This window comes from Nansenia antarctica (genome assembly GCF_963989245.1).
Source record: "Nansenia antarctica genome assembly, chromosome: 5".
Lineage (NCBI taxonomy): Eukaryota > Metazoa > Chordata > Actinopteri > Argentiniformes > Microstomatidae > Nansenia > Nansenia antarctica.
In genome coordinates this window covers 22,692,134-22,718,342 of record NC_137690.1, presented here as the reverse complement: position 1 = coordinate 22,718,342, position 26,209 = coordinate 22,692,134, and the positions used below count along the sequence as shown (strand labels likewise).

Here is a 26,209-nt window from a genome sequence, read left to right as displayed (position 1 = left end):
ATTATTTATGTCAGGTGCGATGTCACTGGAAATGGAGATGTGGACAATGTGTCGTGCTAACAGGGAAAGTGAATGGACTGTATAGCAAAAACAACAACATTATTGGCCGAGATACCCGTGACTATCGCTTATAGCTGTTGTTTCATGTGGTGCTGTTGATGTGGTGAAATGAGTAGCCTATGGCTAATTAAAATTCGTAAGTCCCATCGCTGTGTGGGCATGACTCGCGCGTGCATGAGAACATTTCGCACTGTTATTTTGGAGACCCCCACAAAGCTCAGCTTATAACTCGAACCCTGGGGGGAATGGCACCCCCCCTGAAATAAAAACAGTCCAAATCATCCCCCTTCTAAAACTGCCATCCCCCCTTTCCATCCCTTATGTCATTTTATCAATGAACGTGGTATTACTGCCCTCTCCCGCTTCCAGACGCACGCCTACCCTATAATATAGCATTAACGCCCTGTGATAGCGGCTCAAATAGCGGCTAAATGAAGCCAAGTGCTATAATATAATACAGACAGTACATGAGCCGCTATCACAGGGCGTTAATACAAACCTCATTCACCTGCGTTCAATTCCAAGTATGTTTGGTATTTATAGAAGGAAGCACGTACGCAAGTTGAAATCATCTCAGCTCGTTTTATAAATAATGCTTACGACGGTTTCGAAAAATGTCCATACGTCAAAGTCAAAGATGACGTTCAAGTACTTTTTTATGAATGAGGCCCCTGAAGTGGCCCAGATCCGACCAACGGTTGCCTAAATCAAGCCGGATGTAGGCTGCGTTCCCGGACATTTACATAATAATAATAATAATAATAATAATAATAATAATAATAATAATAATAATAATAAATGTTATTTATAAAAGCACATTACATAAGAAATCTCAAAGTGCTACAATTAAAAACAAGAAGATAAAACAATAAACATTTTAAATTAAAAGGCTAAAAAAAGGCACTATTAAAAAGGTAGGTTTTAAGGCCTTGTTTAAAAGCATCCACAGACTGTGGTGCCCTTAGGTGGTCAGGGAGAGCATTCCACAGCCTGGGAGCAGCCGAGCAGAAAGCCCGATCTCCCATGGTGCGGAGCTTGTACAGCAACAAAGAAGAAATACAAGGACTGTAAGATTGTGTACATTTTATTAACCATAAAGCCTGAACCACAGTAATCCCTGGGTATTTTAGAAAACAATTAATATTCAATATCATAGCTGCGTACGCACGCACACAGCCCAGAATTGGGGTGCTTTAATTAATACAGAACCGGACCACTTTTGACCCACATAGGACTGGCTATAGCCGGAGGTGGGACAACACTCTGCCGAATACTTGGCTCGGAATAAGTGGCCCCTATCTGGGTTTTTGATTGACTCACATTTCCGTTTGATTTGGCACAGACACAAATAAACCAACAGTGAGGAAGACAAGAGGTAGCCTAGGGGTTGGTATGAATTGTTCCTCACACTCAGGCTCATAGGTCTATGTCCAGATGAAGTCATAAAGGTGCCCCTAGACGCTGATTTAAGGTCTGTGGTAGGATCGGGAGATGTGTCCGCTGATCCCGGATCTGTGCCTTTACAGGGCAACTTCAGTCCTGAACGGTTCTCTCCTTCTCTCCGCTCCTCTCTGTCTCCAGCGATGTGATCGCCTGGAGCTCCGGAGAAAACTGCTCCCCTAGATCTCTGTTGGCCTGCAGGAAGTCCCTCAGTCGCAACAGCTCCTCTGTGTCCTAGAGAGAGAGGGAGGGAGAGAGAGAGAGAGGGAGAGAGAGGGAGGGAGAGAGAGGGAGGGAGAGAGAGGGAGGGAGAGAGAGAGGGAGGGAGAGAGAGAGAGAGAGAGAGAGAGAGAGAGAGAGAGAGAGTGTGAGAGAGAGACAGAGACAGAGACAGAGAGATCATTATAAAAAGCATTGACTTAACAGTTTTAACTCAGTGAATAAAGCCCGGTACACACATAAAGATAATCTGGCCGATTTTGGGCCGATTTTCCCCCTTCCGACCAAGGACAGCTGTGCTATATTGGGAATATCGGCGCGCACCACACACGATACGATCAAAACTGTTCAATCCATGATTTTTTTTCTTCATGTGTGGGGTCTCTCTCAGATTAAAAATCTGTTAAGATGTTTTTATATGTGTACCGGGCTTTAGGAGAAGTAGCCAATGAGCAGCACACACAGAGTCATGGAGACAACAGGTCGGTATGTTGCTAATTGCTAACACAGTCGGACCGCTAACACAGCTAAGACAGGCAGAGGTATTCGTAGTCGAGAGATCTGGCCATATTGTGTGTGTGTGTGTGTGTGTGTGTGTGTGTGTGTCATGGCAGGGTGTACCTGTGTGTCTGCGTCAGACAGCAACTCCCGTAGTCTCTCTCTTAGTAGCTCTGTTTCCCATTGGCTGATAGAATCAGCCTCCGTTTCCCATTGGCTGACAGAGTCAGACACCACACCGTCCGGCCCGGACGCGTCCACTCTGTCTACCCCCGGGACGCACACTGACCAATCAACGGTCAGCATCTGGAAACACACACACACACACACACACACACACACAAACACAGCCATTTTAGGATAACTTCTGTTCTAATTTGATATCTCCAACAAACATAACAACAACAAAAAAACACACCGACCTCCCGTATCTGCTGAGCAGCTGCTGCCACCTCTGGCAGGTGAGTGAACTGCAGCAGGAGGTGTTCCAGGCCGGCCTGGTAGCGGCTCATCCACTTGTCGTCCACTCGCATCTCACAGGAATGCATCAGCTCATTCCTGCACCGGATCACCTGACAGGACACACACACACACACGCTATTGTCACTGTTTTATTATTACTAGGGCTGGGTATCGCCACTGATTTCCCAAAACGATTCGATTCCGATTCACAGCTCGATTCACAGCCCGATTCGATTCGATTCACGATTCGATTCGATTCGATTCGATTCCGATTCGATCTAGTTACAATATACATTTTTTGCTTGAATATTCAGATTCTCTGAACTAATGCTATAAATGGTTCAAGGAACCCTATAACATGTAGCATTGTTAAACATATCAATGAATTGACTCCAAAGCAGTTACATGAATGTACTTTTTATTTACATATGACTTTGCTTTTGTCCAGCTCATCTCTATCGTCACATTTTTTAAATCCAAAATGCACCCAGACATCTGACTTTAAGCCTGGTGGTGACTTGAGTGTCCCTGCCGTCGCCATGTTTTTAGATTTTAGTGTTGAGACCTCACGTTGCGTGAGATATGATAAATTCTTGTAGCGCGAGATCTGGCCACGAGATCTCGTTGCGGGTTGAAGCTGCAAGCAAAAAAAAAAATAATAAATAAATAAATAATCGATCTCGGGATTTATGAATCGATAATCGCTCATTTTAATCAAGATCGATTCAGAATCGGGAAATCGATTTTTTGAACCCAGCCCTAATTATTACTATATAATATATATTATAAGCATTTCATTATAGCTTTATTACAGCTATGTGAGTATGTACGCGACAAATACAATTTGATCCGATTTCATCTGACACACACACACACACACACCAGATAAGTGCATCATCAGATGCACAGACCACCAGACCCCGAAGGACTCAGATAAGCTCCGTAACACAGTCATACCCCTGTGTGTGTGTGTGTGTGTGTGTGTGTGTGTGGTGGATGTGTGTGTGTGTGGTGGATGTGTGTGTGTGTGTGTGTGTGTGTGTGTGTGTGTGTGTGTGTGTGTGTGTGTGTGGTGGATGTGTGTGTGGTGGATGAGTGTGTGTGTGTGTGTGTGTGTGTGTGTGTGTGGTGGATGTGTGTGTGTGTTTCCTTAAGTGTTCAGTGCTGCTTAGCCCCGAAATATTTGATTCCCTGTTTGTATAATATAATTTGTGGAACCAAATAAAGTATTCAAATGTGTGTGTGTGATTGTTACCTCTCTGACTTGTCTCTGGTCTAGGCGGCTGAAGTGATCACAGCTGCTTAGGAGGTTGAGCAGAGCTGACGCATCACTAAGCTCCGCCCCCTTAACCCCTGCCTGACCCCGCGGCATGTAGGCCTGCAGAGAGAGAGAGAGAGAGAAGGGGGGGAGAGAGAGAGAGAAGGGGGGGAGAGAGAGAGAGAGACAGAGAGGCAGAGACAGAGACAGAGAGAGAGACAGAGACAGAGAGAGACAGAGAGAGAAGGGGGGGGGGGAGCGAGAGAGACAGAGACAGAGAGGCAGAGAGAGAGAGAGAGACAGAGAGAGAAGGGGGGGGGAGCGAGAGAGACAGAGAGACAGAGAGGCAGAGAGAGGGAGACAGACAGAGACAGAGAGACAGAGAGAGAGAGACAGAGAGGGAGAGAGAGACAGAGAGGCAGAGAGAGAGACAGAGACACAGAGATGTTGTGTGTAATTGGGTCCACATCTACATAGGGTATAGATACATCAAATATATAAAAATAACAGTACGGGTAAGCATTGACGTTCAACAAAAGGGGGACTTTTCTGTCTGTCTCTAGTACCCTATTTGACCAGTAGAGGGAGTGAGTGGTAGGCTGTATGCTACCTTGGCCAGTTCCCAGTGGTCCTGCAGCCACAGGGAGGGTCTACAGTTCCCCCAGTTCACCGTCCCTCCGGGGTGTGTGTGGTGCCTCAGGATCTCCGCCCGCCACTCCGCACACACCACACACACCGAGTACAGCTGTGGGTCGCACACACACACACACACACACACACACACACACACACACACACACACACACACGATGATCATCATCATCATCATCATCATCATTAGGTCTTTGTAAGAATGGAACCTGAGATGATCAGTTGGGTTTAGCGTTTACCCTGATGAGGTTCTGATTCAACACAGGTATGCCTAGTGACCTGTGCCTGTGTGTACGTTACAGGTAGGCCTACCTACCAGATCCCCAAACTTGCCTGATTCCCTTTCGGTCTGCAGGCTCCCTGACACGGCCGCCGTAGAACCGCGTTTCGATAAAGCAAATCTCCGTGGAAAGATTTCATCTCGTTATTGGTGAACGAGTGAAGTCCGTCCCGCAGCTTCAGAAGGCAGTAGCCCGCTTTCAGCCAGTTCTTATACCCGCAGTCGTTCAGACGGGCGCTCAACTCTTCATGAACCATTTTTTTATTTTAAAGATATACACTTTTTCTTTTCTTTTTTTAAATGGTTCAGATTTGCCAATAAGCAGCAACGAGCAAGAACGAACACAGAGTCATTCAGCATGCATCCCTCCCCGTGCTAGCTCGATGTCATGCCGTGGAACTGAAATGGAAAGTTTTGTCTTTCGGTTGCAAATCTGAGAAAATGGGAAAGAAATAAAACGTTTCCGCGTTTATCTCAAGCCCCGCCCATATTCTATTCGTCGGGAACGCCTACTATCCCTACTATAATAACCTACTATCCCTACTATAATAACCTACTATCCCTACTATAATAACATACTATCCCTACTATAATAACATACTATCCCTACTATAATAACCGTTATTGGTTTTGCACTTTTCCTGCAAACGTCGCAGCTCCAAGTGCTTTAACAAAATAACTCATAACATAAGAATTACTATAAGATTTAAACAAGTTAATACATATACACATATATACAATATATACAAATATACTGACATTAAACGATACATTTAGAAAATAATACAGTCATTTAAAGGCAATATTAAAAAGATGAGTTCCATGGAATCCCAAGCTGTGCCGACCAGGCGTTTTCGCCGTTCACTCATGAGCCAAATGCCGGTAGATTCGCGTCTTGCTCCCTTTATTAACACATGTCGGCGTTTCCCGGGTTGCGCTATCTACTAGAACTACTTGATCTACTAGAACTGAAAGCGGCAAGTAACAGGTACGTAACATCCATATGCTGTATAAATAATTATATTTGACTATTTTTTATTTAACCTTTATTTATACAGGTAAAAACACATTGAGCCCCAAGGGCTCATTTTCAAGTGTGACCTGTTCACAGGCATACAACATCCACCACCACAAACAAATACAATACAAAACCTGGCCTACATAGAAAACTAAACTAAAACTACATAGTCTAAAACTAAAACTAGTCTAAAACACTCTAAGATAATCTAAAACTAAACTAAAACTACAAAAACTAAAACTAAACAGCTAAAGAGCTAGGGACAGGGAGGGGTCAGCAATGGGCAAAAGGGAGGGTCAACTCAATTGCCAGAACAAATCATGGACTCGCACTGTATGTCTCTCAGCAAGAGCTTGAAACTGGAAAGAGGGATCAGATGAGACAGTTTCAGACTCTGCTGTAAAGAATTCCAAGAGGAAGGGGCTGCAAATGAGAACGCCCTTTTGCCTTTCATGGTCCGGACCAAGGTGATGGAGTATGTGATGATGTCCTGTGTGCGAAGGCCGTAGACGGATTGCTTGCGTGACAGGTGGTTAGAAAGGTAGGAGGGGAGCAGACCAAGGATGGATTTGTAAATGAAAATATGCCAGTGAAGGGTTCGGCGGATAGAGAGAGATGACCAGTTAACCAGAGAGTATAGCACACAGTGATGCATAAGGGGTTTACAGCCTGTTATAAACCTTAACGCGCCATGGTAAACTGCATCCAGATGTTGAAGAGAGGTAGCAGAGGCATTCATGTACAAGACATCACCGTAGTCCAAGAGAGGCAGAAAGGTGGCAGCAACCAGACGTTTTCTTGCAGCAGCTGAGAAACAATACTTGTTTCTAAAGAAAAAGCTTAGCTTCAATTTTAGTTTCTTTAGAAGGTTGTCTATGTGCAGTTGAAAAGAGAGGCTGTCGTCCAGTTGAATGCCAAGGTATTTGTAGTTTGGCACAAGCACAATAGGTGAACCCTGACATGATACAATGTCAGGAAGAGCACTTGGCACCCGCTTGTTATTGGAAAAATGCATGACTTTGGTCTTCCCTGTATAAATTATTAATTATTCAACACCAGTCTGAGCTGAAACAGTTGGGACTGAAGGGCATCAAAAGCAGTCTGCAAAGCCTCGAAGGCAAGACCAGCAAGACACCGGAGCACTCGTATCTATAACAAACGCAGAGATTGTATGAGCCCCGCCGTCAGTCCAATGGGAGCGTCAAGCACAGCCTTTCCGTAGAAATACAAATACTGGATGGGCCTGTGGGTGATGGAACTGCTGTTGGCTGGATGGGAGGAGGGGTAGCTACTTCCTAGAGGACAGTGCAGCCGGGGGGGCCGGGGTGAAGCTTGAGACTCCTGGGGAGGTTGATGGCACTGGTAGGAGTTGAGGATGATGTTGGCGCCAGGACTTCTATTCTCCGAGTGGGAGAGGAATCCAAGGGGGCATCAGGGGCCGATGGAACTGGAGCATCATGGTCGAGAAGGTCAAAGCAGTTTGACGGCTCCACCAGGTCATCCACAAAGGGGAAAAATCTGTGGAGCAATACTCTCGGCCACCTGCCTGATTTCCTTCTTGTTACCTGCAACCACCGGTTTGGGGACTGGTCTAGTAATGGGAAGGTAAAGCACCCAGGTTAAAACGCTCCCCTACAACAAGGGCCGAGCTGTAAGTATGCTGTCTCATCTGGTCCTGGAGAGCAGTGATGCAATTGTCTCATACTTTCACCTCCTCCATGAGGTGGAGGATGTCTGCCTGTAGTTGATGATTACATCCTCCACACACGAAAAGTGTGTGACTCTAAACAGGAGTCTCCCTTCATAGATACTAAAAATATTTGACATAAGCCAGAGACGAAAAGCAGCAGCCAAAAGTCTGATAGCTTACTCATACACTTTATGACATCACTGTATGACATGATTTAATATGTACAATTATACTATATTAAGCAATTATGAATTCCAATGTTCATCTAGCCAGTATATTCACCTAAGCATACTCAACAATATACTGTAAACTGTAATAGAACACTAGTAAAGAACCGCACCTGTTGGAATGGAAGAGGACTAGCCTACCCTTTTTTGGCGAACTACGGTCCGATTGTTTGATGTGCACCCAAGTTCAGATGGAGTGTTCACACCTGTCCAAATGATCCGAACTGACTAAAAGATTTGTAAACTTGAGAAAAAGGCAAGTCAAAATTAAATTCACATCGCAATGCCTAACATCGTGCATTAGAGATCACTGCATCCACAAAATATCTGTTGCCGAGTAGAGTGATGATACCAGAGATTAATTGAAATAATTGAAATTGAAAATATTTCTGTACAGTCCATTATGTGTCCTACGCAGTGCAGATACGGCTCTTTGGGAGGTAAGGTCGCTGTAAATAGCCATCAACATTTGCTAAGACACCGCTTTAGTTTAGACCTGATCTACATTCTAGAATTGTTACGAGAAAAGTGGTACTAGAGATTAATTAACATGTTTCTGTACAGTCCATTATTCTGGGGCAATACTATTTTATCAGGGTAATTAGCATATAAGAACAATTACAAACCCTTCTATGCAAATACTATACCAAATATTCTATGTTGATGATTCACATATATTTTTCAAGATAATTTGTATATTGCTGGTGAAAGGGGTAACAAAGCGACAGCCGATTTAATGTTACGACTTTTATTTATTTTTAATTTAAATACCGGTAGTACATTTCAGGGTCATTTTTTAAATACGGTGCCTTTTCCGACCCCAGTACTAAATCATGTTGTATTTTGTCTAAATTTGGACAAATACTAATTCCATTAGGTTTTTCATGTATAGTCAATTGTTATTTATTATTAATACAATGATATGGGCTTCTAAGTTGTTGTTTTCTGCATTTTAAAAGCTTTGGTTAAAGATGTAAATTGGATTTTGCATGGGATTTGGGATGTCCCCAGTGTTGTTCATTCAACTTCAATCCAATCCAACTCTTAAAAATATATACATTTCCAAATATGTTATTATTATTTAATTTTCCTGATCAATATCTATTGAAATCAAATATAGTTTTTATCCATTTTGTTTTTATTTTGTACAAAAAATTAAGGTTTTGCTTACAATATTGCTTGTCCCTGCGATCACTGTCCACCCTGTTATGCTGTGTTAATGTCCCTTTTAAAAGAAAACCATATTTCTCAATCACATCACTCTCATGAGGTGACATCACATCAGTGGAGGGGATTTCAAATGTGGTAAGCTGTGTGATTTTCTACCTCTTTTACCATCTGATTTTTATGTTTTTATCCAGTGAGTTTAATGTGGTTGACCATAACGTGTCCACCCTGTTATGCCTAAATATTGAGGAGATCAATCAAATTGAATAATTTCAAAAAAAAGTATTTAGTGCAAATTAGATTCCTCATCAAGTATTCATGGTCATTCTAGGCATTATGCTAACACAGGCAGGCTAAAGGCTAACTTTAACTCAAAATGTCCACCCTGTTAGTGTCCACCCTGTTATGTGTCCACTCTATTCTGGAGACACTCGCCCTATTCAACTACAGAGGGTATTCTAAATAAAATAAAATGTAGGTGCCTGAGCTCGACCACTATGTTTTTCAGCAAGCTAGATATGTCCTTTATATAATAGAACATTAAAATATAGATAAATCAACAATTTATTTTTCACAAGTTATGAAGTCCAAATGGCACCGTATAAAAAAAATTACCCACCAGCGTTGTTGAAAATCAATGACACACTCGCTAGTCAACTAACACAGCTTGTTTTGTGAGCCTGCTAACAATGTAAAGTAGTGTTATAGGTAACTAGGTAGTGGGGATTACTCACCGAATCCATTGCATTGCAATATTTTGGCTTGACAAGCGAGTGAATTGTTGTCTACAACATAGAAATGTATCTGTTTTTCAAAATAAAAATCTTAGCATTTTGTTGGGTTGCCGACTTGTTACCCTCTCACCAGCCGCATTGCCTGTGGTTCTTAGATCTTTCCATATTGACCATTTAAATGCTAAATGAAGTTTAACTTGAGTGCTTTATTTTGAAGGAATTCTTATTTACATACGTTTACGTTGACCGGAAGTAGGTGGGCGGAGCTCAGAGAAGTGAAAGTGTCAAAAGTGACATCTGCTAACGGTATCGGTCTACTAACCCTAACCCTAAATCGTTATCTGTACATGTGTATCTAAGCTGTACAGTCATACGATGGCGGTTTTAGAATGTATATTGTTGATCTTTATTGCATCTCTTTGCCCCGGTAAGTAAAGTGAACTCTATAATCTGAAATGTTTACGTCTTTGTCAAGGCCCTTGTTGTTTGTCGTATGTTATTGCATTATTATGCATTCTGCTCTCTGTCGAAAATGTAACCCATCCAGTTTCTTTCGGCATTAAACATATCGATTTTGATTGTCATTATCTGCTGCTACATTATACTTTAATAAATAATATTGTTCTTCTGTGTGGCTATTCCTAGGTGAGACCAGGATCCTCAGTGAGACTGACAGGAGCCAGTTTGACATCACACAGGGGTCTTCGGTGAGGTGTTATTTTTGTTAATTGAATCTTGTTTTAATTCTTGTTCTTGATTTAAGGGCTGAAACTAAACTAGGGTGAGAAACTATAATAAACCCCAACACCCCCTCATGAGCACTCCAGGATCAGGCATGACAGAGACCACTGCACCTATTGGAACTCACATACAGTAGTAGGCTACCCTATTGAACATCTTGTTTCTCTCTAGGACAAATAAGATAATCTATCTCTGGGCAACAAGTTATTTTTCAACCTCAGAGTTGAGGCATTGATCTCTTTCTTTTTTTGAGGGGTGGGTGTGTAGGGTGGGGGTATGTTTTCATCATACTTGACTATGGTGGATAGAGGTCGTTAAAAATGAATATTCACCAAGTTCAGCTTTAACATGTGTTATCTGACATGACTATCAGTAACATTTCAGTTAAGTTCTCCATGACGTGTTTTCACCTCCTCAAGGGCAACGTCTCCTGGCCTAAACAATGCCATTTACAATAATGTTACTAGTTGTTGCATAATGCAGAGGAAATTCATGTTGACTGATTTAGTACATTTGTAATTCTGGCTATTGGTTAGTCGTTTTAAGAACAGTTCCCTCACCAACTGATTCTCTCTAGGTGCAGATCAGCCCACAGTGTACCTTCTGCGTTTATCTAATTAATAAACTGGAGAGCCTGTTGCCTAAGGAGAGGACTGAGGTAACTCACTCTAAGTTTCTCTCTGTTTCTCACACTTGTCTATACTCATTAAACACACTCACAGACGCACTTGACCCTTTCCCCTGCCTTGTCTCCTCTCCCTTCTCACTTTCAGGATGCTGTAGTGAAGCTGATGGATGAGGTGTGTGACATCCTGCCTGCCAGCTATAAGGACCAGTGTGATGACTTTATCAACAAGTACGGCAAGGAGGTGGTTGACTTCCTGTTGTCTTCGGCTGCCCCTCACACCATCTGCGCCATGCTGCACCTTTGTCTGTTCCAGGAGTCGCCCAGCATGGGTGAGTGTTCGGGGAAATGTAGTCAGTCCCAGGTTCTGTCGTTATCGCTCATCAGGTTACATTTGTTGGGTATTTGAATGTTCTTGGCTATACTGTTATCAAGTCGTTACATATCAAGTGATCCATCTTCATCTTCTCTCTAGTGTTTGTGAATATTGTTTCACTTAAGCTGCCTAGACCATCAGTCATTGCTGCTGACCCTGTCCCTCCCTCCCCAGTTATACCCCTCCCCTCTGACTGTGAGTCCTGCCGTACTCTGGCAGTTCTGAGCCGGCTTCACCTTGGTCTCAATGCCTCTGAAACTCAGAGCTCCTCTTTCCTCCAGTCTATCTGCCTGCAGCATCCCAATGCCATCCCCAAGGTCTGTTTAGCCCTACTGCACCCTACAGTCCCCATCCCTCTAGCTCCTACACCAGCTTCTAGTGTCCATTAGGCAGCCTAAAGACAGATTCAGACACACTTTATCAAATGTTTATCGTCATTTATTTAGGCCTAACCCAGAGTACAGTACATCCGTAATAGCAGAGAGAATGTAGTTACCAGTTACTGTACCATGAAAGTGATAGGACAATAACACAAAGCTTTGAATTGGCTTGACACATTTTGAAAAGCGAGGTCACTCTCATTGTTCCTGTCTTTGTGCTTTTTTTAGTGTGAAGGATTCATCCAACTCTATGGCCCCAGGCTGCAGAAGGTTCTGGGAAACCAAGTGGATGATCCAGATGCATGCAAGGTAAACCTCAGTGGTCCTCTTCCACCTGCAGTGTCCGTCACAGTCCAGTCAGACAAACCTTACCATCTAAAATCCCCACATCACTCATACAAACATTTGAAACCCTTGCCCTCATAAAGTGACTGTCCCAGTGATAGTGTAGGGTATAGACTGGTGACTGTGGCTGGTCTTATTCAGTGTCACCAGATTATTTCTATCTGTCTCTCTCTGTCCATCAGAGAGCTGATGTATGCACTACTGTGAGAGAGCAGCAACTACTGGGGAAGGACCACTGTACCTGGGGAGCCAGTTACCACTGCAAAGACATGAAGACTGCCCAGGAGTGTGGCGTGAGTAAATCCAATCAGAATAAAAGCCATGTCTGTGTGATAACCTAAAACAGAGCAACTTCATGGAACAGCTCTATCTATTGTAAATCATTTGATTGTTTTCATTTTCATCCCACCCCAGAGTGTAGCCTTCTGCCAGAAGTTTGTGTGGAACTAGGATGGAGAACCACAAATTACAAGGTCTTCCTCATTGAATGAAACTGATCTAGCTGCAGTTAATAAAACATTTAGAACATGTTGCACTAGTTACAAAATGTATTGCACTGCTGCTTATGCATTTCTTTGCCACGGTTGAAATGAAGGATTGATAGTTGATTGCATTTAACAGGTTATCTATTACTCAGTTACTGAACAGCCTGAATGAAATCCCTGTCCATTTCTCCTGTATTTCTTATTTGCACTTCTAGCACTGAGATAGTGATTTGTCATAGATTTTATGAAAGTGTGTGCACTTTTCAAGTTAGTATACAGTTAAGTGAGACTTACTCTAACCCCCCATATATTCTATATGAATGCATTTCAAGTGATTTTTGACAATCATTATGACAATTACCCCTCACTGTTCACTGTATGTAAAATAACCTAAATATACAACTCAAAGTACTGACTTCGGTTGTCAGATAAAACATACAATGATAAACAGTGTTTAGCTTTTAATGTGAAAATATTGGAGAATATTTCCAGTTGTATAGTTACAAACATGTTGGAACATTCTTTCATAACTTTTTTAAACAAAGACAAGACTGAGACTATTATCTTTGGAGCCAAAAAGAATAGGCTAGTGGTTGCACACATCTAAAATCCAGCTCCATACAATGTAAAGATCAGGTTAGAGAGCTTGGTGTCATTTTAGACTCAGACTTAAGTTTTAACTCCCACATTGTCAACTGCAAAAACAGCATATTGTCATCTAAAAAATATAGCGAGAATTAGGGGTTATATGTACAAGCAGGATCTCGAAAAGCTTATCCAAGCTTTTATATCTAGCAGGTTAGACTACTGCAATGGCCTTTTTTCAGGACTCTCCAAACAGGCATTTAGACAATAACAACTTATTCAAAATGCTGCTGCAAGAGTCCTGACTAAAACCATTCTTAGATCATTGCACTGGCTCCCGGTATCTCACGGAATAGATTTTAAAATCTTGCTTCTGGTCTACAAATCCCTGAATGGTGTAGGGCCAAAATACATCTCAAATACTTATGCTAGTGCCTTATGAACCTCCTAGATCCCTAAGATCATCTGAGGCTGCCCTTTTAGCAGTTCCTAGAAAGAGCACCAAAAGTGGTGAGGCAGCATTCGCTCACTATGCAGTCGAACACTGGAACTTTTAAAAAATATACTGAAGACTTTTATGTTCTGTTCGGCTTCTAATTGGGTGTATTTTAAAGAGTTATTAAGGCCAATGCACACGGCGTGCGATTTTGCACAATGCCAATGCATGGGTGTGAATGGAGAATCGAATGTTGTTGTGCGACATTTGCATTGCCATGTGCATTGTCTCATTCAAAACAATGGAATCGAATTCGGCGGTGCGACAAAATCGCCGCCGTGTGCATTGGCCTTTTTTAGTCTAGGCGTTTTTTTAACCGATTGATTTGTTTTATATATTGTTTTTATTATTTTTTCGTTTTACTAAAACTGAACATTTTAAATGATTATTGTATCTGTATTTACATTTGATTGTGATGTATTATGACTAATTCTATTTTTCACTTATTGTTATTTTATCTCATGTGTTCATGTAAAGCACTATGGTTATGCAGTTCTTTGAATATTTGCTGTAGAAATACATTTGCCTTGCCTTCAAAATAAAAATGTTTTATTAATTTGTACGGTACTCATTTGACTTGCTTTCTTTATAACAACACATTTTAGCAATATGGGCCCTACTTGACATAATACAGAAATTCACATATCAGACATGATGCAGGAATCTTCTGTCTTGTCCACTTTAGAGATTAGTTAGTGACAGTTCTGGGTCTGAATGACTAGGAAAAACAACTTCACCAAATAAGTGTAACCATACACGGCCAATAAAAGTATACTATTGAGAATCCTATCAATGATTGAGACAGACATTTTAGAGGTTTATTCCTAGTCAGATAAAAGTTTTGGGGAAAAAATAGACATCCACAAATAAAAAGTCATGGTCCTCTTGGAGGCTTATCCTGAGGTCGTCTTGGACAGTTTGAGGGTCCAGTTTCTTTACAATTGGCTTGTTGGGACTTGTCCAAGCACATGCATCAGGATCTCTTTCAGGACCACTTTCCTGTTATGAGTGTAAAACATGATGGGGAAATCTGCTCCTCGTTCACGCCCCCGTGTGGTTATTTGCGTCATCTTCACTCTCCCTTCTTTTCCAAATCTGGAACATAAACAATCATACATTACCATGTGACCAAATATATTTGTATTTTCTAAGTTAGAGTGAGTCTTACGCATCTAGACATATGCATGTGGGTTAGATATAAAACAGTAGAACACTACATACCTGAATGTAGGCCTCAGACAGTGTGATCATCTGAGGCAAGATATCAGTCACCTGTAGGTCCTGCATCTCATACCACTTTCCAGTTCCCTTTAGAGACAGAGGAACACACATTAGAGCAGTTCCCTTTAGAGACAGAGGAACACACATTAGAGCAGTTCCCTTTAGAGACAGAGGAACACACATTAGAGCAGTGACATTTACTGATACCAAAACAAAATACCAATAATTGAGCTGAATGAGTGTTTGCCAAAAAATACATTTAAATATCAATAGATTAATCAACCAATGTTTTAGTTTTACAGCTGTTACAGCTAGAGTAAGAAAACAAGAGGAGGTTGTACCAAGAAATGGCTACGGCAATTGGCTCTTGTCTTATTCTATGGGAATGGGAGGGACAATTCACACTGATTTGGGGTCCATCATTTCATCATTAACTAAGTACCCAATTACTACCACACTCATTGGGTTTCTTGAGAAAACACTTTGGGTTTTTTGTCTTGACATTTTTAGAAGATCATATTTCCACATCAGATGAAATCTGTAGATGAATCAACTAATGGAAAAAATTAAAACACCTTCGACTGACAGCCCTAATTTTTACCTTACTAGCAGTGTATTGCCAGGTATCCAAATTTGCACCAGAGGAACACATAAGATACATTTCTAAACATGTATCTGCCACTTACATGATGCAGAACATGTATTCTGTATGCCCCCTCAGTGGGCTTGCCATCATGCACAACGTTGGCAACCAGGTCATAGGTTGTGTTCTTCTCTGTGACTTGTGCCTCTTCTGTCAGGTACTCACGAAGGTCGACGTTCCTTATATGGGAACAAATGCCAGGAGACAGTCAAAACACACTCTTAACACTTGGAGAGAGACCCTAATAGATATGACATTTTGAACCTGTACATACATTGTCCAATAAGCAATAACTTAACAGTTGGCACTACGGATGTAACGATGCATCGCGAGACAGTTAATTATCGGTACAAATATGTGACGATTCAAATCGATTAAAAATTATTTGCGATACTTTTTTTTAACCCTTGAAAACCGAAAGCGAGAAAAAGAGGCAAAAGCACTTACCGTATTTTCCGCACTATAAGGCGCACTTAAAAGCCTTTAATTTTCAAAAAAAACTACAGTGCGCCTTATAACCCGGAGCGCCTTATATATGGATCAATTGGTTAATTTGTTGATCCATACTGGTTGTACACGGCGCTCAAGGCGCTCTGTCAAAATGTTTCAGTACGACTGGTAAACTACAAAGCCGCACAGCTTGCAGCATTACGGTAATCAGTAAACACCGGTATACTGTGCTTACTCACAGTCCCACACCACAAGACCCCAAGTAAAGAAGACTAAACAGAGTTTCCGAGGGAACAAAGTGAGATTCTTGGTGCTTTCAACTTGAAGTTTTAAAGTACCCACTCGATATAATAAACAACAGTTTAACGATCACTAAACACTTATCATTTGTGTATTGGATTCATTATTCTCGTTTGCCGGAGGCTACCGGTGAGGGAGGGTTGACTTGTAAACATAGTTTCGTTTTAGCTCGTGTTCAAAAGCAAGAACTGTGTGTTCATCTAGTTATGTGTAGTTATGTGTTTTTAGCATGTCGATGTTCTCCCAGTATGTTGTCATGTTATTAAAATACAGTTTAGACCTTCGTAGCGATGTGTTTTGTTAGCTGTTAGCCGCTAGCAGCGTTTGTTGTGGTTTGGTCAGAGTCACTTTTCTCCCATTCAGTGTTTGAGGTGAACCAACATTCAAATACGCCTGTCGTGTTCAATCTTTCTCTGATTTGAATGTATGACACATCATTTGAAAGCTTACAATCTGTAGTTTAAGCATGTGTAAAAACTGAAAAAGTACGTTGCACATTTCACCAGGAGCTGTCACATATTGGTTGTTGGTTATAATTGTATAGCCTATTGGTTGTTTTCTGGTGTTGTTTTGCTCTGTTTGTAGTCTACTTGATGTATTTTTATCAGCTGTTAAATCACCACAGCGGTTAATCCACTAATAGAGATAATAGCAGATTGAAAATGCTTGTAGCTAACTACTCTATATCTCGTGGTTGCAGCTATTGCGAATTGCTATTCACGCGAGTCAGCTGTGAATCACCTCAGGTCCTTGACGCTTGTTGCAAAAATGGATGACGAACGGCTGATACTTGAGGTGGAAAAATATATATTTTTGACAGTGGAGCAGGTAGAACGTTGACGGTGACAACGCTCAGGTGGAGCTTGGACAACGGGAAGTTGACACAACACCGATGGAGAGGTGACGCAACGCAGTAGGTGGAGCTTGGGCGTAACGCAACCCCAGTCAAACGTTTGACTGCAGTATCTATTCTATGCGCCTTATAATCCGGTGCGCCTTATAATCCGGTGCGTCCTGTATATGAAAACAGTTCTAAAATAGGCCATTCATTGAAGGTGCGCCTTATAATCCGGTGCGCCTTATAGTGCGGAAAATACGGTACTCTTAGGACATTTTTATGACACCTGGGACAGCATAGGCTGTAATCTACTTTTGACTTCCCTTTCATTTTTATAAAGAAAAGGAAATATGCATTCATAGACATTCTTTAAGAAAATACAGTATTTTGTATTTTTTGTCTGAGAAATAATATTTTTCAGTCATAATTTGTCTGCAATATCATTAAAAAAAACGTTAGAAAATCGTATCGTGAACCCAGTATTGTGAATTGTATCGAATCGTGAGTTGAGTGTATCGTTACATCCCTAGTGTTGACACTGTGATAAGTTCCTTCTTAAATTGGTAACTGGAGAGGGAACAGTGACTTACGTGATAGGGAAGTTGACAATGGTGGGATTCTTCTCCACAAAGAAGTTGTTCTTGGTGAACCTCTTGATGCAGAAGATGAGGTAAGGGGGCAGTTTGGTCAACTGGAACCTTTTGAGGAAATTCTCCTTATAGGTTTTATATTCCTAAAAACATAGATTAGAGTGAGGGGTGCAGGGATAGAGGGGGAAAAAGGGAACCAATTAAAGGATGAACATACATATGTATGAACATACTCAAACACTTTTTTAATCCTCCCATATAGTGGAAGAGAAGAGAGATGGTATGCTGGCTTGGAGGTGCATCACTCCCGGAAATGAGTGTTGTTTTTCTGAGCTAGTGTAGACTGGCGATTGAGGGCAATAATACCTTCTCTGTGTTGCCGTTGAACTTGGCCAAGATATTGAAGAGGGGGACCTGTGGGATGATAAGCTGCTCCTTCTCATCCTTGTACAGTGGGGCTGTAGGGAGGTCAAGGGTCAAGAACAGGAAGGTTGACTCAGACATCTCCTCCTGGTACTCCTCTTTGAGAAGTAGAGCCTCCTTCTCCTCCGGTGGCTGGAGAGAGTCAAAATCACTAAATCATCAAATCACTTGAGTGACCCACATTTCAATATTGATTATATCCATAGTCAAACTACAGTTGGTCTGTGCAAAAAACTACAAAGTCTGTGATGTTCAATCATGAAGCAGATTGCAGTAGATTCATAAAGCAATACACTGCTAAGTCACAAGCTATTGAGCCGGCAAAAAGTCACTGACCAAGTCTGGGTGGGGAAGCTTCTTGGAGAAGATGCGCATGGAGCCTTGAAAAACTTTGGTAATGCTTGCTGTAATGGCAATAAGAGAGAGGGGAAAGTTAGAGAGACCTTGGTTATCCCCATACTGGTTGCACCATGGGATAAACAACACTAGAACGGCAAAGTCAGTGCAAAATATGAAAGTAAAACACTCTTTCACATATCTCTCAGTCCTCTCCCATCTCCCACTCACAAGGTTTCTTCTTGGTTCCCCCCAGAGCGCCGTGCAGAGCATTCATGAACCAAGACAGGAAGTCCACAGCATCCCCTGCAGGACACAGAGGAATCAGCTGCTTAACAAAGTCTTAAAAGAAAGGGCAACTACCAAAAAACATACATTTGATAGTATTAAATGCACTTAGATCCTGAGAACTGAGGCACTCTGTCCCACTGTATGTGATCTGGTGTCATGTGTCTGACCTTGCTTGGTGATCTGGAAGTTCTTCTTGCTGCACAACACCACTGCCTGCAACATTTCGTGGGGTGACACGTGGGCCTTGAAGTTCCGCGGATTCCACAATTTCCGCATCAGCTCACCAAATCTTTGCACCAGGAGGAACATTATGTCACCAGGCGGCCTGCGAATCCCTATGTAGTTCTCCTCCTCCAGGAAGTAGTTCCGCAGTGGGGGCACATTGGACAGGGCCTGGGGAGTTAAAGAGTCAACAAAATAGGAAAATGTTTAGGCTGTATGGTATTGGTGGCAGGTCAGAGAGTCACCCATTAATATTGTGGTGGATAACACCACAGTCCTACCTGCAACACCACATTGGCATAGTCATTGGCCTTGATGTTGTTGAGTCCCACGATGCCTGGTAGGTAGGTGGTGCCATCATAAGCTCGATATAGCTTGCCCTGCTTGTCCAAGCCGGAGATGTGCTGTTTGGTGAACGTGGGCTTCAAAACATACTGAGCACAAAAAGATAAACATGTCAGATTTACTCTGGTTCTTTATTTGAATCATGATAATGGTCTTTCCTGCGTTACAATATGCAAGAAAATATCTGCCCTTACTGTTATGTCTTCCAATGATGAGTCGATGATCTCATAGTTATCTGGCAGACAGTAGAATTTAAGTGTGTGCAGATTGAGGAACACATGGTGGGTGAACTGCACACTGTGAGTGTAGGCATGGGACTTCAGACCTCTACCTGGAAGAGACACACATTTCAGATTAAGCCTACGAGTGACGCCATCTGGGGTCCTCACAATATTCTCCAACAGAAGCATTGGATACTTTACCTTGGAAGTATTTGCCACAGATGAGGCAGGCGTAGACGTTGATGTGGGAGAGAGAGATGGAGCATAGCTTCTCAAAGTCGAAGTCCAGCACACTCCTGTTGGGGAAGGTGCATGTTGAAGTTTGAAGATAGATAACCCAATCTTTCAAGACATGTTTATCTTAAGTTATCTCCCATATTTATAGTGACTGTGTGTGTAACTGTACCTATTGATGGTGTCAAGGTAGGGGCAGTGGCGGCTTCTGCGGTCCTCTGCGTCGTGTGAGCGGCCAACTTTGACTGGCACTGAAAAGATCAACAACATTGATATCCAGTCGTTAGCGAGCTAGCTATGTTTCGTGCGTTTTCAATTAGAGTAAATTGTGTTAGTTTATTTTATGGTATGTGATCTAAACTCGCAATGATTATACAGCTAGCTACCGTATTAAACACACTAGCTAGCGATGTACACACATTACACGGTTTGCTAACGTTCTGATAACGCGTTAGCTATCTAGCTGGCTAACTCGACAAAGTTAGCTTATACTAGCTAGCCAGTTACTGTTACTATAACTGGTTAAGTAGCTTATTCCACCTTCGTCGTCGTCATCGTCCACGTCCACTTCTCTCTCTCGCTTTACGGAGACCATTGCGTTATATTTGTCGGTTAATCAAAAGTTGATAGATGACTAAAACCCTGGCTGAGTGAATTGATTAGCTAGCTAACTGGTAACCTCCACGAAACACCGTGCACTCAAAAACTCCCGGTAGCAGTTAGAATCTGAGGCCGACTAAAACCTAACCCGAGGTTTTAAGTTTACTTCTCTTGCGAAAAAAAAAAGTAAGTTGGACATTGTCATTTGGGCCTCTAAATAGCTATTTTTAAAACATTCATAATCATTTCCATGAAGTGTATAAAAAATATCATGAGGATAGCAAATTGGAGAAAAAAAATGTTTTTTGCAGGGGAGAAATCTCTGCTAAAAATAGATTGAAGACAGTATCGTAACGTAGTGTGCCATTTTAGTTGGACAGCAACAACCCTCTTTAAAAGCTTGATTAACATTAGCTTCGATGCATCTTGTTGGGGTGTAATACATAAAGAGAGGAAATATTCACCTCTATATAAATACTGTATATATATATTGTATAATATCTTACGATGGATATTTTGAGAGATGATGATGAAGAACAGGATCTGAAATATAAACCTGGGGGTCGTTTGGACATGAGCCATGGTTTCGTACACCATATTCGAAGGAACCAGCTTGCCAGGTGATCATAGCTGACATTGTTGGGGGTCTCTGTTTGTGAATGTCATAAATTCTGAGGTAGTGCAATTGTGAAGATGTTCAGGATTATGCTAATTTGGGGGAAATGCATCGCTAGTACGCCTACTCACTTAGGTATCTACTGGGCATGCGCGTGATGTCCATCGCTATCCAATGCCATTTTCAGAGCTCAGTTGTTGAGTTCACCCATTCTGCTCACTAATGTTGTTTTAATCTATTCACAAATAATTTCAACTGCCTCCTTAGTAATGATGACTCTAATTAAAATACACAGTGAAACACATTAATGATGACTTCCCCCCCTCTTTTGGTGGATTATTAACTGGCTTGGCAACCACTTATTGATGACCACTTATTGACCACTTGATGTTTTACAGAGATCACTATGACAAAGAGGTGAAGCAGGCTAAAGAGCGCCTGAGCCGCAAGAACACCCCCACCCCGAGACGTCCCCGGCGGCCCGACATCCCAGTGTACCATCCTCGACAGAGAAGTAGGAAAATACTTTTGTTCTATAAACTTTTCTGCCAGTTCAACGGGGCACTGTTGTTTCAGTAGTTGTGTGTGTGTGTACGTGTGTTCCCAGATGGATCAGAGCCAGGGGTGGGCGCAGAGATGGAGGAGTGGAATGAGAGTGGGTCAAGCACAGAACCAGAGACCCAGGGAACTGAGCTCTTCTGGCTAGATTACCAGGCTGACTCTGGTCGTGTCACCTCGTTCATTGTACACAAGGTTTGCACATCTGCATCATGTGTGTGTCTGTCTATATGTGTACCTTTACTCCCTTTATTACCATGGAGTGCACATGCTATTAACAATTCATTATTAGGAAGCCATCTCTTCGTTTGTTTTGTGCGCTTTGCACTGTTTTTACCAAACAATTGTATATGCTGTATGTTGTGTCTTTTGTGTCTGTTAGGAGGACAAGCCAGAGAGGGTTGTGCAGCGTGTTGCAGAGAAGAATGTTCTGGACTCAGCCATGAGGCTGGCACTACAGGCTCGGGTTCGAAAGGAAATGGACAAACGACGGGACAAACGCTGAGGGATGAGATCATAGTAAAGGTGACAGTAATGAGGTAGAGGGGGGAGAAGAGGCAGGGTAGAGGAGCCATAAGCCCTGGTCTATTCTCCTGCCAATCCTCTCCTCTCCGTGTCTGTAATGCCCATACCAGAGGATTAATGGGGACAGAGCAACTGTTGGCCAGGATCAGGCACCTCCGACCCTGGGCTATGGCTCTAGGGCACAGTGTAAGACTGAGGTTGTCTTATGGTTGAGTTTCGGTTATCTGTCCACTCACTCCAGAGTGCAGAAACCGACATGGATTCCCTCTCTGAGTCACAACAGGTCCCAGACTGTGACACCGTCCCCAGGGAATATATATTTTTAAATGAACAGTGACTTCCTCCGCCCCATCGAAAATATGTGATGTGTTTCATGTTTTCACTAAATGTACTGTTTATATCAGTGTGATCATTATGTGAAGTGTTGTGATTCATGGGATTGCATTGCATCAAAGTGTTCTGTTTTCTTACATACGGTCACAATGTGCTCCTTTTCTCTGTAAGACTGGGGAGCAAATCATGCAAATGTAGCAGTTGGTTTGTGTTTGTCTAAAGAATGTGACACATTTCTAATTTATTTTTGATTGGCCTGTATTTTCTGAGACATTTATTTTTGATACTGTAATTTTGTTTCAGTATTAAATATATTAAAGACATTAGTTATTTTCTATTTTCTTTGGCCTTATTCTTTGTAATATTTGCCAATTGACTACAACGTTTTGTCTCTATTGTGGCCATATTCTCTTTCTCCTCCTTTTGTATAACATAAAAAACCAATTCATTGCCCAGTGATGCAAAATGATTGGTTTTTAACATTAATGTAGAGAAAGAAATAGATTCTAATCTCAAGGGATTTCCTGGTTAAATAAAGGTTAAAACAAATGTCATGTTAAGGTTGGCCAGTATTAGGAATGTGGAGAAAACCTGTTAAAGCCACAATCCATAGTTTTAAAAACAACCAAATGTCAGCCCCACCACATAAAGCTGATAGATTGGGTTGGAGATGTGTGACCATACAAATTAATAGACAGAACTCTGGATGCAAAGACTGAAAATGTATATCAACATGGTAAACAAAATATTTTAGTTTTAGTTTTAATGGGGAAGACAGTTCAATTTAAGAGGCTCAAATTGCTTTGAGCACATGTGTAAGGTGGAAAGGCGCTATATACTCACTAAAATACCATAAATCCAAGCATTTTTAAAATGTTATTTATGTTTTAATATTCTTTGAGTCAATGGGTAGATATCTTAGATTTCGATATTCAAACAAGGCATGACAACTTATAGATTCTGGTTTGAAAGGGCAAGACATAAAAACCATGCCATGGGCACAACAATGTAGATAATCATTCACAAATCAGATACACATAATTATATGAATAAACTATGTTTATGCAAGCACAGTGGGCCCTGTTCTTGTTATGTGCAGTGTAATGCTACCATCACCAGATGGCAGCATTTGCCAACTTAACTGGGCACTGACTAAATAGGCTGTACCAGTTTTCATAGTACTGTAATTCAACACAATTACTCCATAGACGCCTTTACATTTTGGGGGGGTTTTCCACCTCTTGATCCTCTTACACTGTCTCATACAATGATTGACTAATCGCATGTATCTTTCAAAAGGGACATGCTTGGACATTGTATTGTAGTTTGCACAAATGCAGAGTAGACACTATGTATAATCAGATCCATCAGGGATAACTATAGTAGTATTTCCATGTACACTGTTTCACATGTTAGGGAGACACAGAAGAGGTGCAACAAAAGTCGTTTTAATATAGCATCCTGCAATGCTGAAGAGTCACATGGCCAGAGTTTCTTCCATTGGCTCACAGACTATATCCAGTCCTATAGACACTACCCAGATTATAGAATGAATAAATCTCTGGCACACTACTGTTTAATGAACAGTGAGATTAGAACTAGAGACAGCTTTTCCCCAGGACTGTAGTGTAAATAAACAACATGTTCTTGTGGGAATAGGTGCAACCCCCCACCCACCACCCCCCAAAAAAATAGAAAAATTGGGAGGACAAACTGCTGATTCCCACCATGGCGGGAGATTAATTCATTGTTTTCAGGGAAGCAGGAAAATATGCTAACTTCATTCAGGACCAGATGCCTAGCCAAGCCTCTGCTGCTGTTATGCAAACCCTTTTTAAGGGGGAGTAGTCTCTGTGATGCTATTGGTGGAACAGGGCCACACCTCTTTGAACTCACACCCCCTGCTCACTGACTCCCAGTTGGCATGTGACTGCTGCTGAGAGAGGGGAAGGCCGGACACATTCCTACATTCCCATGCCTCTCTCATTGTGCCTCTCCACCAATTCTCCCCAGTTTCATCTTTCCCAATTGGCTGATCACAACACCATCACATAGTCTGTTATGCAAGAAACATTGAGGGTTGTCAGCAAAAACAGGTCTGGCCTTTTACAATCTGTAACATTGACACGCTTTGATCTGCCGGTTTGATTAACATGAGAGAAAGATGCAAACAGCATTCAGAGAGCCATCCGTAGTATTAGAGAGATTCATGTGAGTGAGGCTGACAGTCTTCTCGTCTCATAATATTCACAACGCTCATTTTCTTGCCTACGATGAGTCAAAACCTACCTGTGCAATAGAATGGGAGAAGGTTCGTTTTCAGGACTCACATGAATCACAGCATGGAAATAGATGGAAACAGTCGTTCACATGTTTATAGAAAGGAACAAACGCAAAATGTTTAACAGTGGTTTACTGCATCAGTAGATTGATCTAATGTCTTTTTCATCAGTAAATGGTGCACACTTGCCAGTAACAGCAGTGTTATAGTTGTTTTAGGTGTGGTAGTAACAGCAAACTCCATGTAGCTTACATCAGTGGTGACTTTTTCGCTTATGTTTCTGCATTGTTATCAATGAGATATAATACCACAGTTAAACCGCTTGTGGAATATATCCGTATATGTTCTCCATCCACATATTGTACAGGCACCACATCATTTGGAAATACTGGCATGATTTTGTTCAATACATGTTGCATATTAACATGTTGTATATTAGCATGTTATTCAGAGGACATTAAAGATAATATTTCACACCTTTGCTTTGATCATTTGTGTGGTCTCTGGTCTGCATTTAATTCCAGTAACTGAAACAAAATAATTGGCTGAAAACAAGATTCTGGGTGCACATTACCGGTATGTCATTATGCCCCCCCCCCTTGCTTGATCCTAGGACCACATTGTACCTTTGACTATTTCTGCAAGTCATTCTCCAATTAGCTTATTGCAAAACACTTGACTGTATGTTGTTTAAGCAGCTGAATCAATCTCAGCATGTTAAGACATGACTGCATGATTAAACAAACAATACTGTCCCACTAATTGAAAGGTGTTGTGTTGAGTATCACCTCAGTGTAAAACCAAATTACCTTTTGGGAAGAGGTTGTGGTAAGTCTCTTCCAAGAAAATGTGGCCTACGCCTTTTGTGTGATTCACACAACATAGTTTCAACAGTTTTCTAGCTAAATACGTCACATCAACTCTAACTGTCACGAAAACCCTGACCTCAGTGGTGGAGGGAACGGGAGGGAACATGTCCTCTCTACTGAAACCTATGATAATAACTTTAATGCATTACTTTGTTTCTACTAAAGTACACAAATTATAACACAAAGCACCATTTAGACACCACCGAACCTGCGTCATTTCGTGACGTTAGAATTATAAGGTTCTATCTCCATTTTTGTCCAAATTTAGTTTTTTACATGATCTGATCCATTAGGTGTTTATTAATGCCTGTGTGGTGTTATTTTTTAAAAATGTTGACCTTTTTGAGTTAGTAATTAATAAAATACAAAGGTTCAATCTCATAAAACATAATGGAATGTAAAAACTTTGACGCTCAATATCTCTGAACTACCCTAAACGGAGATAGAACCTTATAATTCTAAGCTCACGATTTGTATTGCCAACACACGTGACCATCACCAAAATACCCAATGGTAACCAGCTATGCAACTGAAAAGCTAGAAATTCGATGTTGCAGGGTGGGAGTATTTCAATTT

At 41.6% G+C, this 26,209-nt stretch overlaps 4 protein-coding genes across 5 annotated transcripts; 2 read left to right on the top strand and 2 right to left on the bottom strand.

The window, feature by feature from the left end:
- Positions 1–1,252: 1,252 nt before the first annotated feature.
- LOC308157882 (uncharacterized protein CXorf38-like) lies at positions 1,253–5,195 on the bottom strand. Its single transcript, XM_080531479.1, has 6 exons — positions 4,922–5,195; positions 4,548–4,682; positions 3,935–4,057; positions 2,640–2,789; positions 2,341–2,523; positions 1,253–1,734 (listed from the first exon to the last, which is right to left on the bottom strand). Exons 1-6 carry the CDS (start codon positions 5,123–5,125, stop codon positions 1,594–1,596), a joined length of 936 nt encoding a protein of 311 aa, XP_080387605.1. The 5' UTR covers positions 5,126–5,195; the 3' UTR covers positions 1,253–1,593.
- A 4,799-nt stretch (positions 5,196–9,994) lies between these two features.
- Positions 9,995–14,308, top strand: sftpbb (surfactant protein Bb). Of its 2 annotated transcripts, none has more exons than XM_080532142.1 (8): positions 9,995–10,131; positions 10,350–10,411; positions 11,029–11,103; positions 11,219–11,402; positions 11,621–11,763; positions 12,055–12,135; positions 12,354–12,464; positions 12,586–14,308. In XM_080532142.1, the coding sequence occupies exons 1-8, from the start codon at positions 10,080–10,082 to the stop codon at positions 12,619–12,621; spliced, it is 744 nt and encodes a 247-aa protein (XP_080388268.1). In that variant the 5' UTR covers positions 9,995–10,079; the 3' UTR covers positions 12,622–14,308. The 2 variants fall into 2 exon arrangements, with proteins under 2 accessions (XP_080388268.1, XP_080388267.1); XM_080532141.1 differs by having other exon boundaries at positions 11,023–11,103.
- Positions 14,309–14,541: 233 nt separating this feature from the next.
- Positions 14,542–20,502, bottom strand: usp39 (ubiquitin specific peptidase 39). The gene is made up of 13 exons (XM_080532140.1): positions 20,392–20,502; positions 20,024–20,102; positions 19,819–19,913; positions 19,591–19,727; positions 19,333–19,485; positions 18,997–19,222; positions 18,770–18,844; positions 18,539–18,606; positions 18,146–18,334; positions 17,780–17,922; positions 15,645–15,780; positions 14,959–15,045; positions 14,542–14,832 (listed from the first exon to the last, which is right to left on the bottom strand). The coding sequence occupies exons 1-13, from the start codon at positions 20,444–20,446 to the stop codon at positions 14,779–14,781; spliced, it is 1,497 nt and encodes a 498-aa protein (XP_080388266.1). The 5' UTR covers positions 20,447–20,502; the 3' UTR covers positions 14,542–14,778.
- A 456-nt stretch (positions 20,503–20,958) lies between these two features.
- Positions 20,959–22,653, top strand: cUnh2orf68 (chromosome Un C2orf68 homolog; the record flags this gene model as incomplete). The annotated part of the gene is made up of 4 exons (XM_080530534.1): positions 20,959–21,071; positions 21,466–21,581; positions 21,675–21,820; positions 22,008–22,653. 4 exons carry the CDS (start codon positions 20,959–20,961, stop codon positions 22,128–22,130), a joined length of 498 nt encoding a protein of 165 aa, XP_080386660.1. The 3' UTR covers positions 22,131–22,653.
- Between the last annotated feature and the right edge of the window lie 3,556 nt (positions 22,654–26,209).

What these genes read in the sequence shown, in the direction of transcription:
- LOC308157882 (XM_080531479.1), bottom strand. Translation starts at nt 5,125, where the DNA reads ATGGTTCATGAAGAGTTGAGCGCCCGTCTGAACGACTGCGGGTATAAG. An exon ending in ACCAGAGACAAGTCAGAGAG is followed by an intron (nt 2,790 to 3,934) that starts GTAACAATCACA and finishes GTGTCCTGTCAG; the next exon opens with GTGATCCGGTGCAGGAATGA. An exon ending in CTGCTCAGCAGATACGGGAG is followed by an intron (nt 2,524 to 2,639) that starts GTCGGTGTGTTT and finishes GTGTGTTTCCAG; the next exon opens with ATGCTGACCGTTGATTGGTC.
- sftpbb (XM_080532141.1), top strand. Translation starts at nt 10,080, where the DNA reads ATGGCGGTTTTAGAATGTATATTGTTGATCTTTATTGCATCTCTTTGC. An exon ending in ACATCACACAGGGGTCTTCG is followed by an intron (nt 10,412 to 11,022) that starts GTGAGGTGTTAT and finishes GATTCTCTCTAG; the next exon opens with GTGCAGATCAGCCCACAGTG. An exon ending in ATGATCCAGATGCATGCAAG is followed by an intron (nt 12,136 to 12,353) that starts GTAAACCTCAGT and finishes TCTGTCCATCAG; the next exon opens with AGAGCTGATGTATGCACTAC.
- usp39 (XM_080532140.1), bottom strand. Translation starts at nt 20,446, where the DNA reads ATGGTCTCCGTAAAGCGAGAGAGAGAAGTGGACGTGGACGATGACGAC. An exon ending in TCAACGGCAACACAGAGAAG is followed by an intron (nt 17,923 to 18,145) that starts GTATTATTGCCC and finishes CTATGTTTTTAG; the next exon opens with GAATATAAAACCTATAAGGA. An exon ending in TGTCTGAGGCCTACATTCAG is followed by an intron (nt 14,833 to 14,958) that starts GTATGTAGTGTT and finishes TTTATGTTCCAG; the next exon opens with ATTTGGAAAAGAAGGGAGAG.